The sequence below is a fragment of the Sinohyriopsis cumingii genome, chromosome 12, assembly GCF_028554795.1.
Source record: "Sinohyriopsis cumingii isolate HCF-2022 chromosome 12, ASM2855479v2, whole genome shotgun sequence".
NCBI classification, from domain to species: Eukaryota; Metazoa; Mollusca; class Bivalvia; order Unionida; family Unionidae; genus Sinohyriopsis; species Sinohyriopsis cumingii.
The window spans coordinates 121,602,604-121,625,849 of NC_142972.1; the positions used below are offsets into that span (position 1 = coordinate 121,602,604).

Consider the following 23,246-nt stretch of genomic DNA (forward strand, 5'->3'; position numbering starts at 1 on the left):
ACCAGACTTAACCTGTCATTGTAGGTCCGGCTTAACTTCCCATTGTGGGTCGGGCTTAACCTGCCATTGTGGGTCAGACTTAACCTGTCATTGTAGATCAGACTTAACCTGTCATTGTGGATCAGATTTAACCTCTCATTGGGGGTCAGACTTAACCAGCCGTTGTGGATCACACTTAAGGTGCCATTTTGGAGCAGACTTAACTTGCCATTGTGGGTCAGGCTTAATCTGTCATTGTGGGTCAGACTTAACCTGCCATTTTGGATCAGGCTTAACCTGCCATTGTGGATCATGATATGACCCACCTTTAAGTCTCGACAACACTACTTTAGTGATTAAATTATTAGCTGAAGAGTTCAATATTTGCTCCTAACAGATGCTGTTAACTAAGAAAAATTGATTGTACGTGTCGATGAATATGACTTAAATATAAACTTAGCCGTATATATTCAAGGTTTACACTTCAAAGAACCATCTGCAGCTTGACTTAATAATCTGTTGTAGGTGCACTCTGCTATGCCGAGCTTGGAACTGCCATTCCTAAATCAGGCGGTGAGCATGCGTATTTAATGCATACATTCGGACGCTATGGCAGATTCATTGGACCAATTCCCGCCTTTCTGTATGATTGGTTAGGAATACTGATCATACGTCCGTCTATGTTTGCCATCATGGTGCTAAGTCTTGGTACTTATGCATTAGAGCCTTTCTTTCGCTCCTGTGAAGCTCCTCCTACGGCCAAGAAAGTTATCGCCATTGTAGTCATGTGTAAGTATTGCATTTTTCTCCATATTACTTTACGTTATTAACAAAAGTACCGAGCAGTTCAAATAACACGTCTCAAACCAAAGGGTGTGCACCTATTTTTGTGCAACACAATTGATATTCTTGGTTATTTATTTATAAAACAATCACATTGTTTTCATATACGAGTACTCAATATGGTTTTTTGAAGAGTCCATCCTTTGCATAGAGCGATTTACCAGTTTTGCTTATCGATTTGATTTGAGCATGAAAATGAACTTCAGTGACCTTGAATTGGCTTCTTATACTGCTTTTAATATTGCACGCCAAGGGAGAGCACTGTAAAAATTGAAAACGAACACCTCTTGAAGTCCACATTCATACAAGAGATATTCACTCGAGATACTCATCGGTGGCTTGATGATTAGCGTGCTAGCTCGTGAATAGAAGGGCAGATGAGCTTATCGAATCCTGTCCAGACCACCCCATGACGACCTCCATATCTCTGTGCAGGCACTTTATTCTTATTGCCACACTTTACGATATAACCTTTCATGTATTGATTTGTCGTTTAACACCAATCAATCAAAAAATCTTTTGTTTGAATACAGTAAAACCTCATTCAACCGCATTATCAACTGTTCCAAACCGCATGCACATCCCCAAAACGTACGTATTTCAGATAAGACAAACTCGCTTACCCTAACTTCCGTTCATTCGAGTGTTCTTTGCCACCCCGAGTATTTCGGATAAATGTGTTTCTTCTGCATTTGTATTTCAGTATTTATCACCTTTGTGAACTGCTTCAGCGTCAAATTTTCATACAGGATCCAAAACTTTTTCACCGCCACAAAACTGATCGCTGCGGCAATCATCGCTGTCGGTGGAATCTACAGCCTCGCCAAAGGTACAGAATATAACACTCTGTGTCGTAGACTCCAGGACAAATTTTTACATTCGTGTAGCCTTACGTCATCAAAATGTCCAAAGGAATAATGCTCTGCTTTATTTCACAACCTTATGCAGGCGTTGGTCAATTGTTTGAGCTGGATTTATCGTAAGCAGCAAGAGCCACGCAACACTTCAAACGCAATTTTTGTTGTTTTTCTTCTTTTTCCGTGCGTAAAACAAGGGGAAAAGTTGTCTCCATTGTGGTTTTCCTTATTTCTAAACGACCCATAATCGTTTCCAGTAGTACATGGGTGTAGAGTGCTGGACCCTCCAAACATATTGATTTTTGTAAATGTGTTAAGTGTTGGGTTGTTTTTGTATGCTGATGACACTAAACTAGTCGCAGATAATCACTCTGACATGCAACAAACACTCAATATGTTCAGTAAATACTGCGATAAGTGGAAACTTATAATCAATACAGAGAAAAGAAAAAAATTGTATTTGAATCAAAACATGTCACACATGAAAATTTAATATGAGAAATATCTATATTAATATGATAGATAAATACAAATACATGGACCTTATACTTTACAAACATAGAAAGTTCTCCAGTGGCTTGAATAATCTAGTGTCCATATGTAATAAAGGTAAGTATTTACTTTAAAGCGTACATACAATTTAGATTTGCCTATTGACTGTAAGCAAACTATATTTGATGACCATTGTAACGATTGTAACATATACTTGTGAAATTGGGGATTTGTAAGATCTGGTATAGTTGGAAAGAAAACTCATTTTTCCTGAGTAGAATAATCAGTTGTGTCCATAATGTAATCTCTTTATATGGAATACGGTGACATTGATCGGTTTCTCTTAATTATTAGCATTCAAACTGGCATGATAAACGATTGGGCTAGATTAATTAGAAGTCATTTAGCAAAAAGTCTTAATTTTGTGTATTCTCTCTTATGAAAACATTTTTCTGATAATTCCTATGACAATAAATTGATACTAGAAATAAACTCTGTATTAGGTGATGTTGGATTTTATTTACACGTGAACGATCAAAGTTTTGTATCAGTTAAATGGTTAACAACATATGCAGAACTACGACTAAACGGTCAATACATTTAGGCAGCAAAAGTCCATATGTCATTTATAGAACTTAATTACATTTTATTTAAAACTAGTTTTGAATTTAGAAAAGATCCGTTTTTCATTATCAAAAAATATGCCTACGGACTTAATTAAGTTCAAAGCTGCAAATCGTACGTTTTTTGTATAAACTGGAAGATGGGTTAGTGTTTCCTATAACGAAAAATATGTTGTACATTGTGCCATTTGCTAGCAATAGGTGATTAATATCACTATATTTGCAAAGAAGAATGTGGCATTGACTTCACTGCTTCTCAATACATTTTCAACGCGCTTACAATGTAACCAATTCACTTTTTGTTGATCTTAGTTAGGTCAATTCTGCATTTAAGGCCAAATCAATAAAAAGAATGTCTTTTTTATTTTAAAACTCTGGTCTGATATATTTTAGAATACTTTCAGGAAACACCGAGACAATGCTGGAAGGTTTCAAAGACACCCAGAGGGATCCAGCTATCTTGGCATTTTCCTTTTACAACGGACTTTGGGCCTACGATGGTTGGTAAGCAGCTGGTAAATACTTACAGTCAGTTATAGGCTGAGATTAAGACGTACCAAATCAAGACAAGTCAGTTAAAATCTGTTTTCGATGTGAAGGAATCCATCAATCTTCATTTCGAACTGTAATCAGCGCTAACTGATCAGTGGCATATATATATAATTGCATACACAAAAACTCCTGGAAATTAAAACCTTCTAATAAACATAAAATACTAAACGATAAAAGTCAAGAAAAACGATGCTAAAATTCTATGAAAGGTACAAACAATAAAATAGAAAGGTAATAAATGAAACGCCTTTAAATGTTTTAGAACAATAAGAGACTCTAATAGGAATTGCTAGGATGACATTACAGGAGAAAGCTTGATGACTCACAGAAAAGTATCGTGTTTTAAAGTATGTAAAGAGTGGTTTACTTCAATGTTTATAAAACTTGATGAAACTAGTATTATATAATAATAATAACAATAATAATAATAATAATAATAATAATGAGGACTTTGTATAGCGCCCAATCTTTAGAAGCTCTAAGCGCTTTACAACATTAGACAACACCTATAAGGTTAAAAAAAAACATATAATGATATGATTACAAAAACAAACACCATGAAATTAGAAAACATTAAAAAAAAACATGCTGAGAATATTTAAGGTAGGAAAATTTATTAGGTCTTTAAGTTTGTTCTTGCAGTCGATATATGCGTGCTTACGAAAAGAGAATGAATGTCTGAGAATGAAACAATGTTGCAGAGAAGTGCCAGTTAACCAGTCATCTATTGATATCTATAAAGAAGACGGGGGAACCTATGGACGCTGTCTAATATTTTCAAGAAGACTGGAAAACCCATGAACACTGTCTACTATCTTCAAGAAGGCTTGTGAACCCATGGATATTGTCTAATAGCTACAATAATACTATACTAGTGACTCCATGTACACTATTTAATATCTTCAAGAATACGGCGAAGGCATGGATACCGTATAATTTCAATGAAAGAACCACCCTGCCAGGAAATCAAGAAGTCTGATCCTGCGTTTAAAAATGAATTTTCACTATCAGTTAATCACATACGACCTTTTAAATACACAATCATCTTTGACTGTTTAACACAAAATTTCAAGCTCAAACTCGGTCTCCTAGGTTTTTAATCCCATGGTGCTCTGACAAATGAGCTATTACGGCTACTAAATTCCGAACAACTAATCCACACCATTCATTACTATCATACATTCGTACAGACCATAGGCATTTAAGAGTTGTATTTTTTAAGTTTAACATATAAAATGTTAGTTGCTGAATCATTGCTGTTTGATTCGGCAACAGACAACTCAATTTTTATAACTCTAATTCTATTTTCTTTTTCTTTTTCAAAATATTTTGTATAAAGTTTATAGACTATTTCAGCATATGAATTCTTTTTGGTAATGCTTATCGTATGTTGATATTTATATAACAGGGATTTCTCCATCAACAACGTAATGCAACGACGCACACTGGTTGTCAACTTTATTGACATGTCACACACTGGTTACCAGTTTTATTGAAACTACACTCTTGTATTATATTATTTGGAAATGACACACACTGGTATCATATTTCAATTAAACGTCACACTGGTATCATATTGCAATGATATGGCACACACTGGTATCATATTTAAATTAAACGAACCACACTGCTATCATATTTCAATTAAACGAACCACACTGGTATCATATTTCAATTAAACGAACCACACTTGTATCATATTTCAATTAAACGACACACACTGGTATCATATTGCAATAAAATGTCACACACTGGTATCAAAATTTCAATCATATGACATACGCTGGTATCATATTACAATCATATGACACACTGGTATCATATTACAATCATATGACACACGCTGATATCATATTTCAATGAAATGACACACTGGTATCATATTTCAATCATATGACACACTGGTATCATATTTTAATGAAATGACACACACTGGTATCATATTACAATCATATGACACACACTGGTATCATATTGCAATCATATGACACACACTGGTATCACATTTTACAGAGATAACACACTGGTATCATATTGCAATCATATGACACACTGGTATCATATTTTAATGAAATGACACATATTGGTATCATATTGCAATCATATGATGCACACTAGTATCATATTCCAATCATATGACACACACTGGTATCATATTTTAATGAAATGCCACACTGGTATCATGTTGCAGTCATATGATACACACAAGTAGTAAAGGGGGATACATTAGCGACAATGGGAATTAGCATTACAGACCCCCCTGGGACAGATTAGCGACAAGGGAAATTTAACATGGAGAAAAATCGTGGGTCAGATTAGCGACAAGGGAAATTAACATGGGAATAAATCGTGGGTCACTCTAGCGACAAGGGGAATTTAACATGGAACTATAGTGTGGGTCTGTCTAGCGACAAGGGGAAATTAACATGGGAATAGGGGACTGTATAGCGTCAAAGGAATTTAAACAGGGTGGGTCTGTCTAGCGACAAGGGGAAATTAACATGGGGAATAGAGTTTGGGCTTTTGGGATTTTTTTTTAAATTTAAATTTAAATTTAAATTTAAAAAAAGGGGTAGGCAATGGAAAGGCTATCTCTTTTCGAGAAATATGGCTGGCCCTGAAAAGGGCCTTTGGGTTTTCTTCTTCTTCTTCTGCTTCTAATTTCTTCTTTTTCTCCACCAAGTTCTTATTTTATCTCCAACACTCTTTCTCTTCTTCTCTTTCTTTTTCTCCTGCTCTTCTTTCTTCTTCTCTTCCTCCTCTTCTTTCTTCCTCTTCTCATTTTCAATCTTTTCGTTCCATTTGCTTATTCTTATTCTTTCCTCTTCATCCTCCTTCTCCTCCTTTATCTCTTTCATGACACCACTAATCTTGTCCTTTACCTTTTTTAAGTTATTAATTTCCATCTTTACACGATGGGGACTATAGGAATAATGGTCTTCAACCAGTCTTATCAACATCTGCTCCATCATTCCTAAGTTGTCTAAAACGTCTTGTAATGTTTGTATTTTGTCCATTTGGTTAGAAGCCATCTTCTTTTTTTATTCTTTGCAGAATGGTTTGAACGACGAATACTGTGGGTTCTTATACTTAAAGCGCGTACGTGAAGGAAAACATCCCCCTAAAACGTAAAATTGATCTTACCTAGATCATGACCAAACAACGCGCGGACGTGAAGGAAAACATCCCCTACTTTTTCATTTCATATAATAAAACCCAAACTATACTCTCCACATACGCTAAGAAACAATAAACAAATCCATAATCTACTATCCACACAATCGTACGTGAGCGGGTACAAACACAAACACACAAACACAAACACACAAACACATACGCTAAGAAACAATAAACAAAATCCATAATCTACTATCCTCACAATAGTACGTGAGCGCTTACAAAACCCAAACTATACTCTCCACATACGCTAAGAAACAATAAAGAAACCCATAATCTACTATTCACACAAACATACCTGAGCTCTTACAAGCACCAACACACAAACACATACCCTCACACTATCTTAGAAAAGAGTTAGTGTTTATATTCACACTACTCTACCTACACATTGGCAAATCGATCGTTATTTCTTTTCTAGAGTATTGGGTAGCCCTGAAAAGGGCTGGTTTTTTTTGAACTTCATGGACACCTGGTTAATGGTGGCACCTTCCAGGCCTGGCGCCACATACACATCTTATCCCCCAGTTACTTTTTACTTTTTTGGGGGAGAGAGCAGAGGCAGGATATGTCGCTTCAGAATCCCAATTTTCGCTCTCTGGGATTCTGAAATTTATTCTTCTTCTCTTCTTTTCCTTCTCCTCCTCCTCCTCTTCTTTTTTTCTTCTCTCCTCCTCTTTGTATCTTCTTTCCTCTTCTTCTTCTTTATATCTTCTCTCCTCCTCTTCTTTTTTTCTTCTTTCCTCCTCATCTCTTATCCTTCCCTCCTCCACAATGGCTTCCGCGGCCAGTTCATTCAACAGGCGCCTGGCATATTCCAGATGCACATGAAGTTCCAACAGTTTAGACAGTCTCGTGTTCATTTTTGGTGTTGATCAATCAACAAGGGTAGCTAGACTGCCCAGCGAGTTTCAATTTATAGTGAAAGCGCGGACGTGAAGGAAAACATCCCCCTAAAAAACATAAAATTGATGTTACCTACATCATGACCAAAAACAACAACGCGCGGACCTAAAAGAAACACTCACTCACTTTTTTATGCTACCCATCACTATTTTAAAATTTTTTATAAATCACTTCATTAGACTATCCACATACGCAAAGCAATCCAATCTAACTCCAAATATACACCTCAAACACCAAAAAAAAAAAAAAAAACCATGATTTTAATCTACTATTCATACCAACTTACTTAAGCACTTACTAACACACAAACACATACCCTCACATTTTTTAAAAAAGAGTTAGTGTCTATTTTCACACTATTCTACCTACACACATTGGCAAATCGATCGTTATTTCTTTTCTAGAGTATTGGGGTAGCCCTGAAAAGGGCTGTTTTTTTTTATTTTTGTTTGCTATGGCATTCTTTTTTTAGTTTCTAAGAATGCGATGTCCTCTGAGGATAGACTTTCTGGCGATAGGTCTGCTTCTTCGGAAAGAAAAGAAGAACTCTTTGGTGTCGATACGGCAATCGACAAAGCCTCTGTCAGGTTCAGGTTGCTGCTGCTGCTGCTCTTGTTGTTGTTGTTGTTGCTGCTGTCTCTGAAGTCTGTACTTCTCTGTCCATTCTTCTTTTTCCCTGTTCATTTCTTCTCTGAAGAGCTCTTCTATCAGGTCTTCAGTGATTTTTAACATTCTCACATTCTCTATTTCTTCTGGCTTCGGTATCAGACTGTGTCTGACCCTATGCAAATTTACGTAGGCTTCGTTGAGTTTAGCTAGTTTGGAGCACATCTTCTTAGGAGGATGAGTCGACAATGGATGGTTAGACTGGAAACAACCCGGTTCTTAAAGTCAAAGTGCGGACGTGAAGGAAAACATCCCCCATACGGTTTTTGAGTCGCAACGTTTAGTGAGTGTCATGAGAGGGATAGTAAGAAATGAAAGAGCATCAATCCAACATTCTTATAGCTAAACAAAAAACAAAGGCATTTTTTTCAAAACACAACATTTTTTATTCAAAAATCACTTAACACTAAACAACAACTCTAACATTTTTAACAATAATCCAACAATATAACATCAAACAATTTTTTTCAAAACACAACATTTTTTTATTCAAAAATCACTTAACACTAAACAACAAGAACTCTAACATTTTTTAACAATAATCCAACACTAAACGTTTCTCAACTAGGTAAAGAGGGATAACAGTCTTCCATGGTTTCTAGTAATCTAGGATGACTTCTCTCAAACTGTTGATTTCTATGGTATTATCGAATTCTGCATACAGGATGACGTTCACCGTTTCATCAGGGTCTCGGTCTTTAAACTGAATTTCCACACGAATCTGGCCGGATTTTATAGGGTGGAAATGTCCCTCGTCGCTGCCTTGGTCTGGAGTGAAATCGAAAGCCCACAAAGCGTAGCCTCCTGCATAATCCTCGTACGTAATACCGTGACTGGTATTGGTTCCTAACTGTCCGGTGCCTTCGTACAGGGACAAGTACGATCTCAAGTAATTCTTCTTGGTAAAGTCAGGTTCGAAAGGTCGGGTACACAAGGTCTTGCCATCGCGACTGACTTCGATTTTGGACACGCCAAATTGTTGAAAGTAGAAAGGATTTTTTTCGGCAGCTCCGTTGAAGGCTGTATTCTCGACGATACCAACGATCAAACGTTTGGGTAACTGTCCTTGGAACAGATGATCTTCGATCATGGATTGCTGTCCCTTGGGAATGGTGAAGGTTTTCACTTCCACGCGTCGTATGGGATACTTGGCAGTCGTTCTGCTCAACGTCTGACTGATGTCGTTTCCCACTTTAGGTAACACTTCCACACGGCGTACGTAGAGTCTGGCTTCTAGGATTTTGGTTTTGTAACCGTCACTATCAGCCATCAAATGGAAAGCGGCACTGCTACGATTCAGTCTCAGGCGGACATCCACCCCGTTCAGCAAATACTTTTCTTGCAACCACATGTCCAAATGCAAACGATCCATCAGTTCTAAACTTGTGTCGGCTCCCGTGATTCTCTTTCTTCGTTCTACAAATCCATCATTGTTGTCTTTCTTTTCATCAGTTTCCAATATTTCAAACTTGGTAGGTTCGTCAGCTTCCCATACCAGACAGGCATTGAGATGAGTGTTCTTGGCATCTATTCCGTACGTCAAGAGATTTTCCAGGTAGGCACGATAAGGGTAAGTATCCATGCTGCTACTGACCAGTTTGTTATTCAAGTACAAGTCCACTCCACTGAACAAGGAATGCATGAAATTGTTGACGGGAGCTACTGCTTCATCGTCTATAGCACCTCCAGTCTTATCTAGAATTTTGACTTTCAGGTACAAGTAACTGCTATTCAGATCGATGTAATCTTCGGGCTGTCCTTTGATTTCAAACTCGATGGGAGCGGAATCGGTCAGTGAGGAGACGGGGTGAAATTCCACCCACTGGGATTCTTGCATCGTCATCATCGTGGGGGGCATGGCAAACAGATCCAGTTCCGTCTTGGAACAAGCGCAAGATTCTCGGTGCATCATTTTTTTTGTCTCTTTTCTCAATAATCGAAAACGTCTAAGTCTCGAACGGTTCTTCTTTTCTTGGCCTTTCTCGCTTGAAGTCTGGTGAAAGGGTGTTTTCTTCGTCGTCTCTTTCTGCCTTGTCCTTGCTGAATGCCTGACTCGGTAGCGTGCAGGGCATTTATAGGTGTTTCTCGTTGGCCTAAAATGTCTTTTCCCGTTTGCAGCAAGACATTTTTGCCTGCCCTCATGAAGACTTCTTTAGGGTTTTGTTTGTCGATGATGACATTTTGGAGAAATTCTTTGCCTTGCGTCAGTGCCGCATCTTTCAAGGCGTGCAATCCGCGTGTCACCATCGGTTTCAACACCGGGGCCACCGAACGAAAGGCCGATTTTAACATGTCTCCTAAGCCGTGTCCTCGCTGTCGAGCAACCCCTCGGTACACTGGATACATGACTTAAGAGTCGTGAGAGAACCGTTTTCGAAAATGGAGTTTCACCGTGACTTTTCCTTTGGTGAATGAAATATTTTGTCCCAGATCTCCTTTTATAGCAATGTTGACCGTGTCCAAATACGACTTACTGACAGGCAAATAGTGAGGATGGACAAATTCGCGGTGGACGTGGTAAGTGTTTCCACCTTCCTCGTCAGTGTTCGTGGCAGAATCCACTTTGAAAGGAATGACACGCAGTAACGGTACGGAGGTGTGTCCCACCACGTTGTACTCCACCACATCGGAATACACGAACATCAAATTCAGTCCTTGGTTCAGTTCTACCGGGGCACGAAATAACTTGCTAAAAGACTCGTTGTCGTAAACGATGGGTAATTCGTTTTTCTTGATCATGGTCTTTCTCATGTCCATGTCTCCGCCCAACATGTCATACAATTCAGGACAAAATAAAATGGACAGGATTTTACTCTGTTCAAATTTCATCAAGAAGCGACGAGCTGCTTTGTGGTACTCCATGGTGACATTTTTGTTGACATGCTCCAAAGCTTTCAGAAACACGACATTAAACATGGAGGTTATGGTGCTGACCAAATGTTGACCACTAAAATAATAGCCTGGGGGAATGAACAAGTGATAGGTGGTGTACTTTTGTGTACGGGTTTTCTTGTCATATTTGACATTGCTATCCATCCACTGTTGCATTTGCTCGTCATGAACTTCCACATCAAAAAAATTTTGATTGGGAAGGACATTGAGGACTTGGGTCGGGTGAATCATTTCTACTAAAGCCACTTTCCAATGGGCTTCGTGATCTAACTGGATGGCTTGAGGTAATTTGGCCGTGTAACAGCACAACGTGTTCTTGGGAAACACCTCGATGGAACTGTCACTGGGTAAGGTTAAGTAAAATTGGTTTTGGTGACTCATAATTCCAGAGTTCTGTGGCTGTCCGAGGGGTTAGTGGATGTCAGAGGCGTGTCTCCGCCCAAAATGGGGTTCTGGATGTGATTGAAGTGGTGACTGGCACTGGCACTGGACACAAGGTTCCCGGGGTTCCCGTTCGAGGTGAATTTCAGGGAGGGATTAGGAAGCAGGTAACCGATGCAACTGCTCAATAAAATGGTCCACAATTGTTTGTCTCCTTGTTGCAAACTCAAATTGGCAATGGCTGCCCCGATGACACAATACACCACGAAGATTTGGCAGAAAAAGACGATTTGCGTTTTAGGCACACGTTCTCCACACCACACCCACAAGGGTTGTTTTTGTAAATCTTGCACAGAAGAACTAGGTGAAGGAGGAGTGGTCGACGTAGCTGCGTCTGCTGTGTGAAAGGGCATGATGGTCACTTCTTTTTATAGTCGATGACTTGCGAAGCGTCGATCCAAGAATCGAAACTGGGTGGATATCCTTTCCAACGTACTTTGACTTCTTTGACACGTCGTTTGCCCACTTTACGGGTTCTGCGTTCGAGAATGCTTTCGATGTCGTACACGTCGTCTTCTTTTTTGGTGACACGTTGTAACTCGGGCAAATAGAACGTTCCTTTGAGCACTTCTCCGTTCATGTCTTCCAATTTATAGACGGCAGGATGACGGCCATGCACTCGTCCAGTGACGCGAAACAATTCGGTCGTCCAGTTAGGTAAGTAACCTTTGTCGAAAGTGCGTTTGGTTTTGCCAATGCGCACCCAATCTCCTACGGCCAACTCTCCACTTTTCTTGGGGACAGCCCTCGTCGGGGACGTACCAAACAGGCGCTCAAACACCAGCACTTCGTTGTCGGGAGTCACGTCTTGCGGGGCACGTCCGATGCTTCGATGGTAAGATTGGTTGTACGCTTGCACCAGGTGCGGTAAGATGTCGATGTACTTCAGAGTGTGGTGATGCGTAAAATATTTCCACATGCGTTCTTTCAAAGTGCGTTGAAAACGTTCCACGATGCTGGCTTTGGTTTCGGGATTCTCGGTGGTAAAAAAATGAATGTCACGTTTCTTTAATTCTTTTTGGAAAGCTTGGTTCAGAAATTCGGTGCCTTTGTCCGTTTGGCATCGAAGAGGGTGACGACCGCTTTGTTTCAACACCCGTTGCAGGTCTCGCACTAACTCGCTGCTCGATTTGGAAGTCAAGGGCACGACCCAGGCAAATTTGGAGAAGACGTCGATGACACAAAACAAATATTTGTAGCCACGATTGTAGCTGGCCAAATGAGAGACATCGGCTAAATCGGCTTGCCATTGATGATCGATGCCTTCCACTCGGGTGCGACTTCTGGCAAACTTGCGTCGAATGGGTTTGTGTAAAGTGTAGGTAGCTTGTTCTTGTAACCATCGTTGCACTTGAGGTAAACGGAGACTTTTCAGTCGCGTTTTGGCAGCACGATACAATTTTTGAACTCCTGCGTAACCTGCAGGATGGGAGGGATCGTAGTAAATGCTGGCTAAGACTTTTTCCATTTTTTTTTGTGTTGGTTGGTGTGTTAATAAGACACCCACTCTTGGAGGATGCTACTCTTTTTCTCTTGGGGTATTTTCTTGGATTGTAATGCTTTGCGTGTGCGGCCAGCAATAGGTGTCGAAGAGGAGAAGGATGTCTGAGCGGGGGATATCGGTTCTTGTTTCACTTCTGTCTTCACTTCTGTCTTCACTTTCTTTTTCTCTTGTGAGGAAGAAGGGGTGGCCATCATCTTTTTAATCCATCCAATTCTGGAGGTAGGTGGTGTTGTTAACTTGCGTACTTTTTCTGGTGGAGTTTGAAACCCTTCCTCTTCTTCTCCTATTTCTGTCTTGGTCACGGGTACTGGTGGTACTGGTACTGGTACTGGTACTGGTGATGGTGCTGGACTTTTCATCAAGGTCTTAAAATCTTTCAGAGTGGGTAGAGCTGTTTCGTCTAAAGCTTTCTGGTGAAAGAGTTGCAGTCGTTGCAAGAGTTGACCGTACTTTTGCGATTTTTCTGTTTCGGACAAATCTTGGCGATCCATCAAGGACTGCAATTCGTGTTGTAACTGGGACATCTCGCTCAAATGGGGATTGGGAGGTAAATGCGGGGTGTGTTGTTCTTGCCACCGATGGTATTCCATCCATCGTTTGTAAGGTACTAAAGCTAGTTTTCGTCCTTCCATGGGGTTGTCAGGGGTCGATTCTGAGATCTTGGAACTTCCGAGGCCTTTTTATCTTGCTCCCACCAGTCCTCCCAACATGGTTCCCAAGACTCCTTTCAGTATGGGGCCTAACAAGAGAGGTAAAATACCTCCACGTTGCACTAACATCTTCTTTTTTTGACGAATGGGAATTTTCTTTCGAACCATTTGGCGAAGAACGTGACGATGCTTGCTTAAGCATTGTTTCTGGTGTTTGGACAAAGGGATCGTGCCTTTCAAAACGTTCAAACAACATTCGCACACGGTATCGATGACCTCTTTGGAGGCCGTTTGAATGAGTTTTTTTCGTAGGGGTGGAGAAGCTTTGGACAGAACAGATAACATGTCCCCATGTTTGGCTAAACGTGGTGGCAATCCTTTCCTTTTCTTTCCTTGGGGTTTTCTGGAGGGTGACATCTCTGAGTCTACAGGAGCACCAAAAAACACTGATATCCGACTTGGTCACAGGTCTTTTTTATACTGGAACGCGTCGCCACTGATTGTCTTGACGTCATATTAGTTTGAGGACAGGCATGACACGTCGTGCAGGGGTACGCAACGGACTAAATCGAGCCAGTTCTTGTTTGGACAAATCCAGTAAACTTTGTAACATGCCCGATCTTTCATGGACTTTGATTTTGGGAGAAGGTACTTTGTGAGCAGCAGCAACTGCCGCTAAATTGGAGGGTCCTGCCACTGGGGAAGTTCTTTTGGGGGTCATCAACGGAGAAGTTCTTGGTGTGATCAACGTCTCCAAGTACTCTTCAGTTCCTGGTGTCATTAACGGAGAAGTGGACAAACGTGAGGATGCCGGAGACGCAGTCACCGCTGTGGCAGGTCGTGGTTTGCGAGTGTAAGGTTGCGTCCTGGCCGAGGTGCCTCTCTTGCGACTAGTTTTCTTCTGTGGACTTTTCTTTTTCTGGGGACTTTTTCTCTGTTTCTTTTTCTGGGGGCTTCTTTTCTTTTTCCGGGGTGGTGGTGTCTGGTCAGAGGAGGGTCCTGCCACTGGAGAAGTTATTCTTCTTGGGGACCTGGTCTTTTTCTTTTTCTTCTTGGGGCTTCCTTGGACTTTTGTCTTGGGGATAACTTTGGGGGCATTAGGATCCCATCTTAAAAGTGAGCGAATGATGACCCCTCCTAGAGTACCGCTCCCTCCAGGTTTCAAAATGATTTGTTTTCTGGTTTGAGTGTCGATGCGGGGATCGGCCAGTTGGACCAAATCGACTTTGTTTCGATCGAAAAAGCGTTGGGTTTGATGAGGAATCTGAATGATTCCTTGGAGTAATTGACGTGCCGTCACCGTGAACCATCGTAAGACTTCTTTGAGAGTAGCTTCTAAGACACGAGCTCGTGTTTGTGGATCTTTTTCTCGACTGATGCCGTACAAGGCACGAATCAATTTGACGGGAAGATGCGACTGAAGGGACGTCATGTTCGCACTGAGAGTGAGACAGACGAAAAAGGGTCTGAGGTTTTTATAGATTTTTTTATGTGGAGTGAAATGAAGTCGAGGACGGAGACGTGTACAGGACAGGCCCTCCGTCTTGGCACCAGTGGTGAAACAAGTGGGTACGAAATCGCAAATCCTCGGGAGTCGTAGGTTTCAAATCGACGAGTAAATAGGCGTGTGGTGTTTGAGTGGCATCGTCGTACGCCTGAGTCAGCCAAGGCGTTCCTAACTGTTTGGCTAAGACTTGCACTTGCGATTTATCTCGAGGGCTTTTAAACAAGACCACGTAATGCGCATTGAGACTGATGGTGCGATGGGCTTTACTTTGTTGAAACAAATTTTGGGTGATGTAAACGACACTGGCATTACGGTGATGCCCTTTGCGCGTGAACCACAGTTTAATTTCTTCTTCGTCTTCTAACATGTCGTCGAAAATGACCAAATGGGTTAGACGGGAGTCAGAGACGATGCCGTCGTCTTCTTTAGGAATGCCTTCCACAAACACGATGGAATCGCCTTGACTTTCTCGCAAGAGGCTGTACGCCGATTGCCACTCTTTGTAACACCACACGATTCGTTGAGGGGGTCGATCGATCAAATGATGTTTATGTTCGATCAAACGTTTGACGAATTCGGTTTTGCCTGAACCGCTAGGTCCAGCAATGAGCATGTTAAAGGGATGGCGAAGATACAAAGCCTCCCAACTGGCACGATCTAAGTGTTCGTCGATGACTTTGACAGTAGAGGAAGAGGGAGCAGAGACAGCAGAGGTAGCCATGGTGTGAGAAATGTCACTTGTGACACGAAAAAAACAAACAAGACAAGAGTTTATATACTTTTTCAGAATACGTTTATTGAATTTTTTTTTTTCAAACATGAATACGAAAGACAAAAATGCATAAAAGCCAAAGGCTTAAGTACAAGAATAAAAGGCACATGATAACCATGAACGTGGAATAAACACAAGTGTCTGTACAACATGTTTTGGGTAAAGTTCTAACCAGTTCTACAGTAGGGGTAAGGTCACACAAGTGTCCTCCCGAAAGGGTCTTTCAGGCCTGTCCACGACAGTCCTGTCCTGGGTGACGGGTTCTTCTGGCACCGTCACTAACACAGGTTGAAAAGTAACTTTTTTCCTTGAATAACTCTCGTGCATACTGAGCCACCTCTTGTGTCCAAGCCTCAAAACCCTGGTCTCGGTGATGTCCAACATTTGACACCTAACCAATCTGGTTTCTTCTTCGTCAACGACATGGTAAGTTACTTCAATGAACAATGAACTATCGATCTTGCCTAGGGTTCCTTTTCATATACAGACCAATACCGACGTGACCGTACGGTAAGGTGAAGTGATTGGGAAGTCGCACTCGCTTCTGGTATACAATTTGATAGACTTTTTCCAAGGGTCGACTGACGATGTGGTGAGTGGGTAAACGTACAATCTTGTTCGGTTGATAGGCGGTCACTTTAAAGTTTCCATCCTCTCCCGATTGCAAGGCTTCTTTCAATACCCCAAAGTTGACCACTCGACTGGTACGATGATTCAGAGTCAGTCCTTTCACTTTGCACGTCGTGTGCACTTCTCCTTGTTTGTCCCGGTATTCGTAGCCGTAATTTTTGGGACCGCCACTGACGAAACTTAGAATCTTGTCGTCGGGATGCTCGTCTGTCCAGGCTCCTAAACGGTCTCCTTCGATGTCAGGGTGCTGTTGAATCGGGTGATGGATGTAAATGCAACTGTCCGTGTCAAAGTACAGGACGCGTTCTTCTAACAGTTCTAAAGCTTCGTACAATTTTAAGTGAGCATGAGCTGTCACGTAAGCCGCAATGATGACATTTCCAAAAGGGTCGTCTTGTACAAAGTCCAGATCTTCTTCGTAATTGACCAAGATCAAATCCTCTCGAACGACGTCCACGTGTTTCATGTATTTGGTTTTGTCGTGAATCATCTGGAAGTAGCGGGAAGGTTCTGTCAAATATTCCGTCTTGGGTAAACACGGTCGTTGTGCCATTTTACCCCACAAGCAATTTAACATCACTTTGGCAAACGATCGCCTGCCTTCGTTTTTTTCGATGTGGTCTAAAGAGATGCCTTCTTGTGCATAGTATTTCTCTTTGAATTGTATTTGGTCTTCGGGAGTGTGACACCAGGAAGGATAGCCGCTGGCTTCTTGCTTCAGTTTCAAAAAGGCATCCACGTAGTCGGCGAAAATGCCTTTCTGAGTAGGGTCACCCTTGTGGTACTGTTGTGTCTTGGGAAAGTGGCAAATTTCGTACACTTCTAACAGTTGGTATCCCATGTCCAGAGCTTTGAATAATTCCACGCTGACCCAGGTTCCCGTCAAGGCACGTTCTTCCTGGCTGTGATGGCATGGTTGGTCCTGGTTGCACGTTTCGGCACAAGTACGGCACAAGGGAAACATCAGTTTGCCTTGACAATGGTGAGGTAAGACGGGATGGTACAGGTTCGTGGAAGGCAAAACTTTGCACTTGATCAAGCCTTCGTATTGTCGAATGTTTTTCAGGTCGATGTGTTCCGTCAACAATTGCGGGTGCCCTACAGGAAAGCGACAATATTTGCACACGTAGGGATACAGCGAACACACGTCCAAGTATTTGATTTCTTCTCCTTTCTCTTCGTTGGCTTGGTACAGCAAACAGGTGGCATTGGTCCTTCCTCCGTACAAACTATCCCTCGGGTTCAGCGGGTCCATGAACTGGTAACTTTCCACGAGGCGTTTAAACTCGGGATCGGTTTTCAAACGGTGATCGTACTCGTGTTCCCACATTTCCACCACTTGGTATCCTTGCTGTTCTAACTTTAGGCGTCGCTGACAAGTGTCCTGGTACAAGTCTTCCATGGTTCGTTGCAAAAACTGATTTTTAGTGTCACGGTCAGGGTAGCAGACGGGACATCCGTGAAATAAGCAACCGTTAAACTCGTACACGATCTTGGGGTTTTCTAAGTCCCAGCCATCGACCGAATACGTTCCGATGGTCTTTTCGCCTCCTCCGTTGCGGGCATGCTGAATCCATTTGTCTTCCTTGTCGCACAAGTAATGTAACCAACGTAGGGCTTTGACCGAGTATTGACGCTTGACATAGTGGGTCGTTTGAGGACTGATGACAGCCACGGTGTTTTCAGGCATGAATCGTTGGCGGTACACTAAGGAACACGCTTTGGCAATGGTGCAAGCTTCTTTCAAAGGATCGACCCCTCCGTGTTCCATGAACAGTTCTCGAAATTTTCCACAGCAACGCCGTAAAATGTCCACGTCGGAACGACAATACTTTAGCATTTCTTCCTGAAAGTCGAAAGGGTCCGAGGCGTGAGCCTGGTACCAAACGTAGAAAGCTTCTCGTTGTTCGGTACGCATGTTGTCGGGGTCGTAATAGTGAGCCTCAGGCAAATGGGGTAGAACGGCGTGTTGATTGGCTTCCGTATTGAAAAAGTGTGGAAAGTACCCTTTAGCCATTTCTGTCATTCCAAACGTTTTAGGCATTCGGCTCAAAGGCATGGCCAAGTAACTCATCGAATCTTTAAACTGTACTTGTCCCACTTGCATGAAAATGATTTTGGCTCCGTTCAAAGTCACTTTAGGACGTTCGGTGCCTTGTTCCGTATAGTATCTGAGAAGAAACTGTCCATCGTATCCGGAGAAATTGTGAGCCATCACCGTGGCATGACGATGACAATCTCCGTAACGTTCGATGTCCTCTTGGCTCCACGTCTTGTCGATGGGGTCTAACACCCATTTGGCAAAATCGTCTAGCGTCTTTGGTCCCCGAAAGATTTTTTCACGTCCTCCGGGAATCTTGCTGCAGTGAGGGCAATGACTGAAGATAGGTTCTTGAATACACTTCTCGCACGCTCGATGAGCCACGCAGAAATTAGGAATGTGAATGCCAGTTTCTTGCATGCATTCAAAATCGAAAAAGATGAAATTGCCTTTCTTCTTGTGACCGTCCTCTTTCTCTGGTGGGGGTTGGTATTTTTGCACGTAGCATTGGTGTTCCAAGTCCACGATGTGGTGACAAATGTGACATTTTTTCTTTCCTGAACATACGTGTGCCTTGGTATTATTGGTACGTATGACTTGTTCACACGTAGAGCACAATCTCAGGAGTTGACAAGCACATTTCTTCTGTGAACCTTGCGTTTTCAGATGTTGTTGGTAACAGGTAGGGCTGACAAATGTGCGCAGACAAGTTGAACAAGGCACTGGTTCTTCGCTCAGACAGGGTGAAGAGGCCAAACATCCTGAACATTTCAATCCACAATGCTTGTGTTGCTCTCGATTGTTATAACCATGGTCACATTTCTCACAGTAATAACCGTATCCCAGGAATCCAGTGATACTGGTAATGGTATCGAAATGGTCATCGTGATGATAGACATGAATGTATTTTCCGTCCTTAAAGTCTTGGCCTCGAAACAACAGAGACCCGCGCATTTCTTGAGGGTGCACTTTCAAGGTGTAGCGTGGAGCTAGGGCATCTTGCAATTTTTGCATCTCAGGAATGCCACAGGGTGTGTCTTTGGACAGTCCGGCTTGTTGCAACAGGAGTTCTGCTTCATTTCGTTGTTTGGCTCGATCGCATCGTTGAATAGTTTTCCAGGTTCTTTTCCATTCTACCGTGTCGTTCTTGTTGGCATAGGTTCGTCCCACCACGATGGCACGGGCTAAACACATCTGGTCTTGAGGGTTGTTAATTCGGACGAGACTCTTTTTGGTGTTGCGAAGGTCGTCCACCAATAACATCTTTTTGCATCCAGTTCCTTGAGGAGGAGAGACGTGGGCCATTTTCAGTGTGGCTTTACCATCGGTGATGTCAAACTGGTCATTAGATTGTTGTACGTGTTGAATCTTGTCCATGACTTTGGAAGGGGTCAGTTCTGCGGGTCTGCTAAACTCGATCCAAACAGGGGATTTCAAACCGTCGTGATCTATCGATAGTGTCAAGCGATCGTCTTCTTTGGCTTGACATTGTCGCTTGAGTGCGGTGAGCAAAGAATCCCACATCTCGGTGATAAACCCTTCTGCTTTCTCCAAGGGTACGTCGGCCTTGAAATCTTTAAACTTCACCGTGTAGGTGTAAGCCGTGGTTCTAAATTTTCTAGAGGAGCGCTTTTCCGTCTCTCGAATGGAATAGTACTTTTCAGGGTTGACTAAGGGTGGTGAACTTGGTTTAGAGGGTTCGGATTCTGGTTCACTCATGTCCTCTTCAAAATCACTGGCATGAATTTGTGCCTAGATTTCAGCCCTGGTACGAGGAGATGGATCACGTTTCTGCCTCTTACTTTCTTCTTCTTCTTCTTTCTTCTCGAATGAATGGGATCGTTTCATCTTGAGTGCAAAACGTCAAATGACTCAAGTTTAAACACCATAGACTAATTTATAGTCTTGGCAAACCAGCGTATATAAAAAGGGTGTGTGTCTTGTCCTTTCACTATTCATTTCACTCTCAAGCCGAGCACAACGATGGAAGAGACTACCCAGATGGAACGTTTCGTCAGAGCTTTGCGAGGGGTCATTAGAAAATTCTCTTCAGACCAGCCGACGGACTACTCTCCTTCCTTTCGAGATAAAAGTCAAGATACTTGCTATATCTGTCAGAAGAAAGGGCATTGGTCTTCAGAGTGTCCAGACCGTCAAAAAAGAAAAAAAAACAGGGGCTAAATAAGACAAAAGTCAAGATACCTGTTATTATTGTCAAGAAAAAGGACATTGGTCTCCAGATTGCCCAAAAAAGAAACAAGAGGAGTCAGAAGAAAAGAAGGATTCTTCAGAAGAAGAGAGGGATTCTTCAGAGGAAGAAGAGGAAGAAAGAAGACAATTCTATTTAAAAGAAGCAAAGAAACAGGAGAAGAAAAGAAGAAGGGAAGAAAATGAGGAAAAAACGGTGAAGAAATTCAAAAAACAGAGAGACTAAACAAGGAGAAAGAAGAAGTCAATGAACTTTTAATTAAAGTGTTCTGTGGTGAATTGTGAATTGGATTGTAAAAAAATGGATAAAAGAATACATGAATGATATAAGGTAAGTGTCTTTGAGTTTTGATTTTAAAATAAGAAGCTACACTCACGCACTCATACACAGACACGTACTATAAGGTAAAATGGGTGGGGTTTATTTTTGAGTGATTGGCAAATTGAAATTGTATTTCTTTTCGAGAAATGTGGGTGGCCCTGAAAAGGGCCTTTTTATTTTGGTGTAGGGGTGAGTTTAACCAATCAACTTTAACTGCCTTAAGCCTTTGCCACGGCCAAGGCCTACTTCTGATGATTGGGTTGAAATCACTAAGGGTGGTACGATAGGCTTAGTCACAGGGTTGGCGTGTTTAGCTCGGGAAGGTCGTATTCTCTTCGGTCGTGATAAAGAAGTCTGATACATTTGTTTCAGACTTCTTAACTCCGCTAAAATGTCCAACAGTACCGTAGCCGTTTGATTTTCACCCTCTTGTTTCTTTGCTGCTACTTCTTCTTGCTGTTGTTGCTGTTGTTTTTTTCTTACCTCTTCTTGTTGCTGTTGCTGTTGCTGTAGGAGAAAAGCTTGTTCCGCTTCCTTTTGTCGTTGCATAAATTTCTCCAATTCTTCTTTCTGTCTCTGTCTAAAATTCTCCACTTGCGGTAATGAAGATGGTAACGAAGGTTCCGGAACAAATTCTTGCGAGGTAAGAAAATCCACAAAATCCCAATGTACCTCTTCTGAAAGTAAGTCCGGGTTCCCTTGGGCAGTCTCCCCTGCTGGTGCACCCCAATGGATCGTTTTCTGAGTTTCCGTCATGTTGAATCACTGTCGCATAGATTGACTGCACACAAGCGCTAGCAAATCTATATAGACTACGTGACGTCACAGACTGCTCTCTTCGGATTGGATGCGGGCTGACTGAATTTTGTAACGCGTGTTTGGATTGGTGAATGAACTCAATCCGTTTCAATCCTACCTGTACCTATAAATAAGCGCAGTTCAGTGCAATCACTCACTCAGCTATTCTCGTAGCCGCAAGATGTGGACTGACGTTGAATCTTCCACCTTCGTGTCTTCAATGATGTTCAGGACGGACATGCTCATGTATGTCCGATCCAAGTGGACCGTTGTCCACAGGACCACCAGCAGTTTGTGGATACGAAGAGTCTACATAGAGAGACAAGGTTGCCTCAAGAGGACTCTGATGTATGGCCCTGCTGTAAGACGCAGCTTGAGGACAAGAAGATGCCACAGATGCCCTTTATGTTAAGGGCATATTAACATAAATCCAAAGGCCCTTTTCAGGGCCCCCATATTTCTCGAAAAGAGATAGCCTTTCCATTGCCTACCCCTTTTTTTAAATTTAAATTTAAATTTAAATTTAAAAAAAAATCCCAAAAGCCCAAACTCTATTCCCCATGTTAATTTCCCCTTGTCGCTAGACAGACCCACCCTGTTTAAATTCCTTTGACGCTATACAGTCCCCTATTCCCATGTTAATTTCCCCTTGTCGCTAGACAGACCCACACTATAGTTCCATGTTAAATTCCCCTTGTCGCTAGAGTGACCCACGATTTATTCCCATGTTAATTTCCCTTGTCGCTAATCTGACCCACGATTTTTCTCCATGTTAAATTTCCCTTGTCGCTAATCTGTCCCAGGGGGGTCTGTAATGCTAATTCCCATTGTCGCTAATGTATCCCCCTTTACTACTCACACACTGGTATTATGTTGCAACCATATGATATACACTGGTATCATATTTTAATGAAATGACACACACTGGTATCATATTGCAATCATATGACACACACTGGTATCATATTACAATCATATGACACAAACTGAAATCATACTGCAATCATATGACACACTTTTGATACCATATTTTAATGAAATGACACACTGGTATCATATTGCAATCATATGACACACACTGGTATCATATTACAATCATATGACACAAACTGAAATCATACTGCAATCATATGACACACACTGATACCAGATGTTAATGAATGACACACACTGGTATCATATTTTTATCAGTTGATACACAATGGTATTTTATTTAATTACACTATATGACACGTTGGTATTATTAAAAACACATGCAAATTTTCACTCTTTTATCTACAGTACTAGCATGTATGTAATCCACTAGACTTTTAAAAAAAACCCAGTCATTCCGTATCTATCTGGCCTACATACGGACCACACAAAACTCTTCTCCCAGAAAAGCGG

General features: G+C 41.6%; 1 protein-coding gene across 1 annotated transcript in view; it reads left to right on the plus strand.

The window, feature by feature from the left end:
• Window positions 1-23,246, plus strand: part of LOC149787361 (b(0,+)-type amino acid transporter 1-like) — a 54,797-nt gene that overhangs the window by 6,355 nt on the left and 25,196 nt on the right. The window contains exons 3-5 of the mRNA XM_089976092.1: window positions 505-768; window positions 1,526-1,651; window positions 3,199-3,298. Of these exons, the coding sequence (XP_089832218.1) occupies window positions 505-768; window positions 1,526-1,651; window positions 3,199-3,298 (490 nt within the window). The remainder of the gene's footprint in view (window positions 1-504; window positions 769-1,525; window positions 1,652-3,198; window positions 3,299-23,246) is intronic.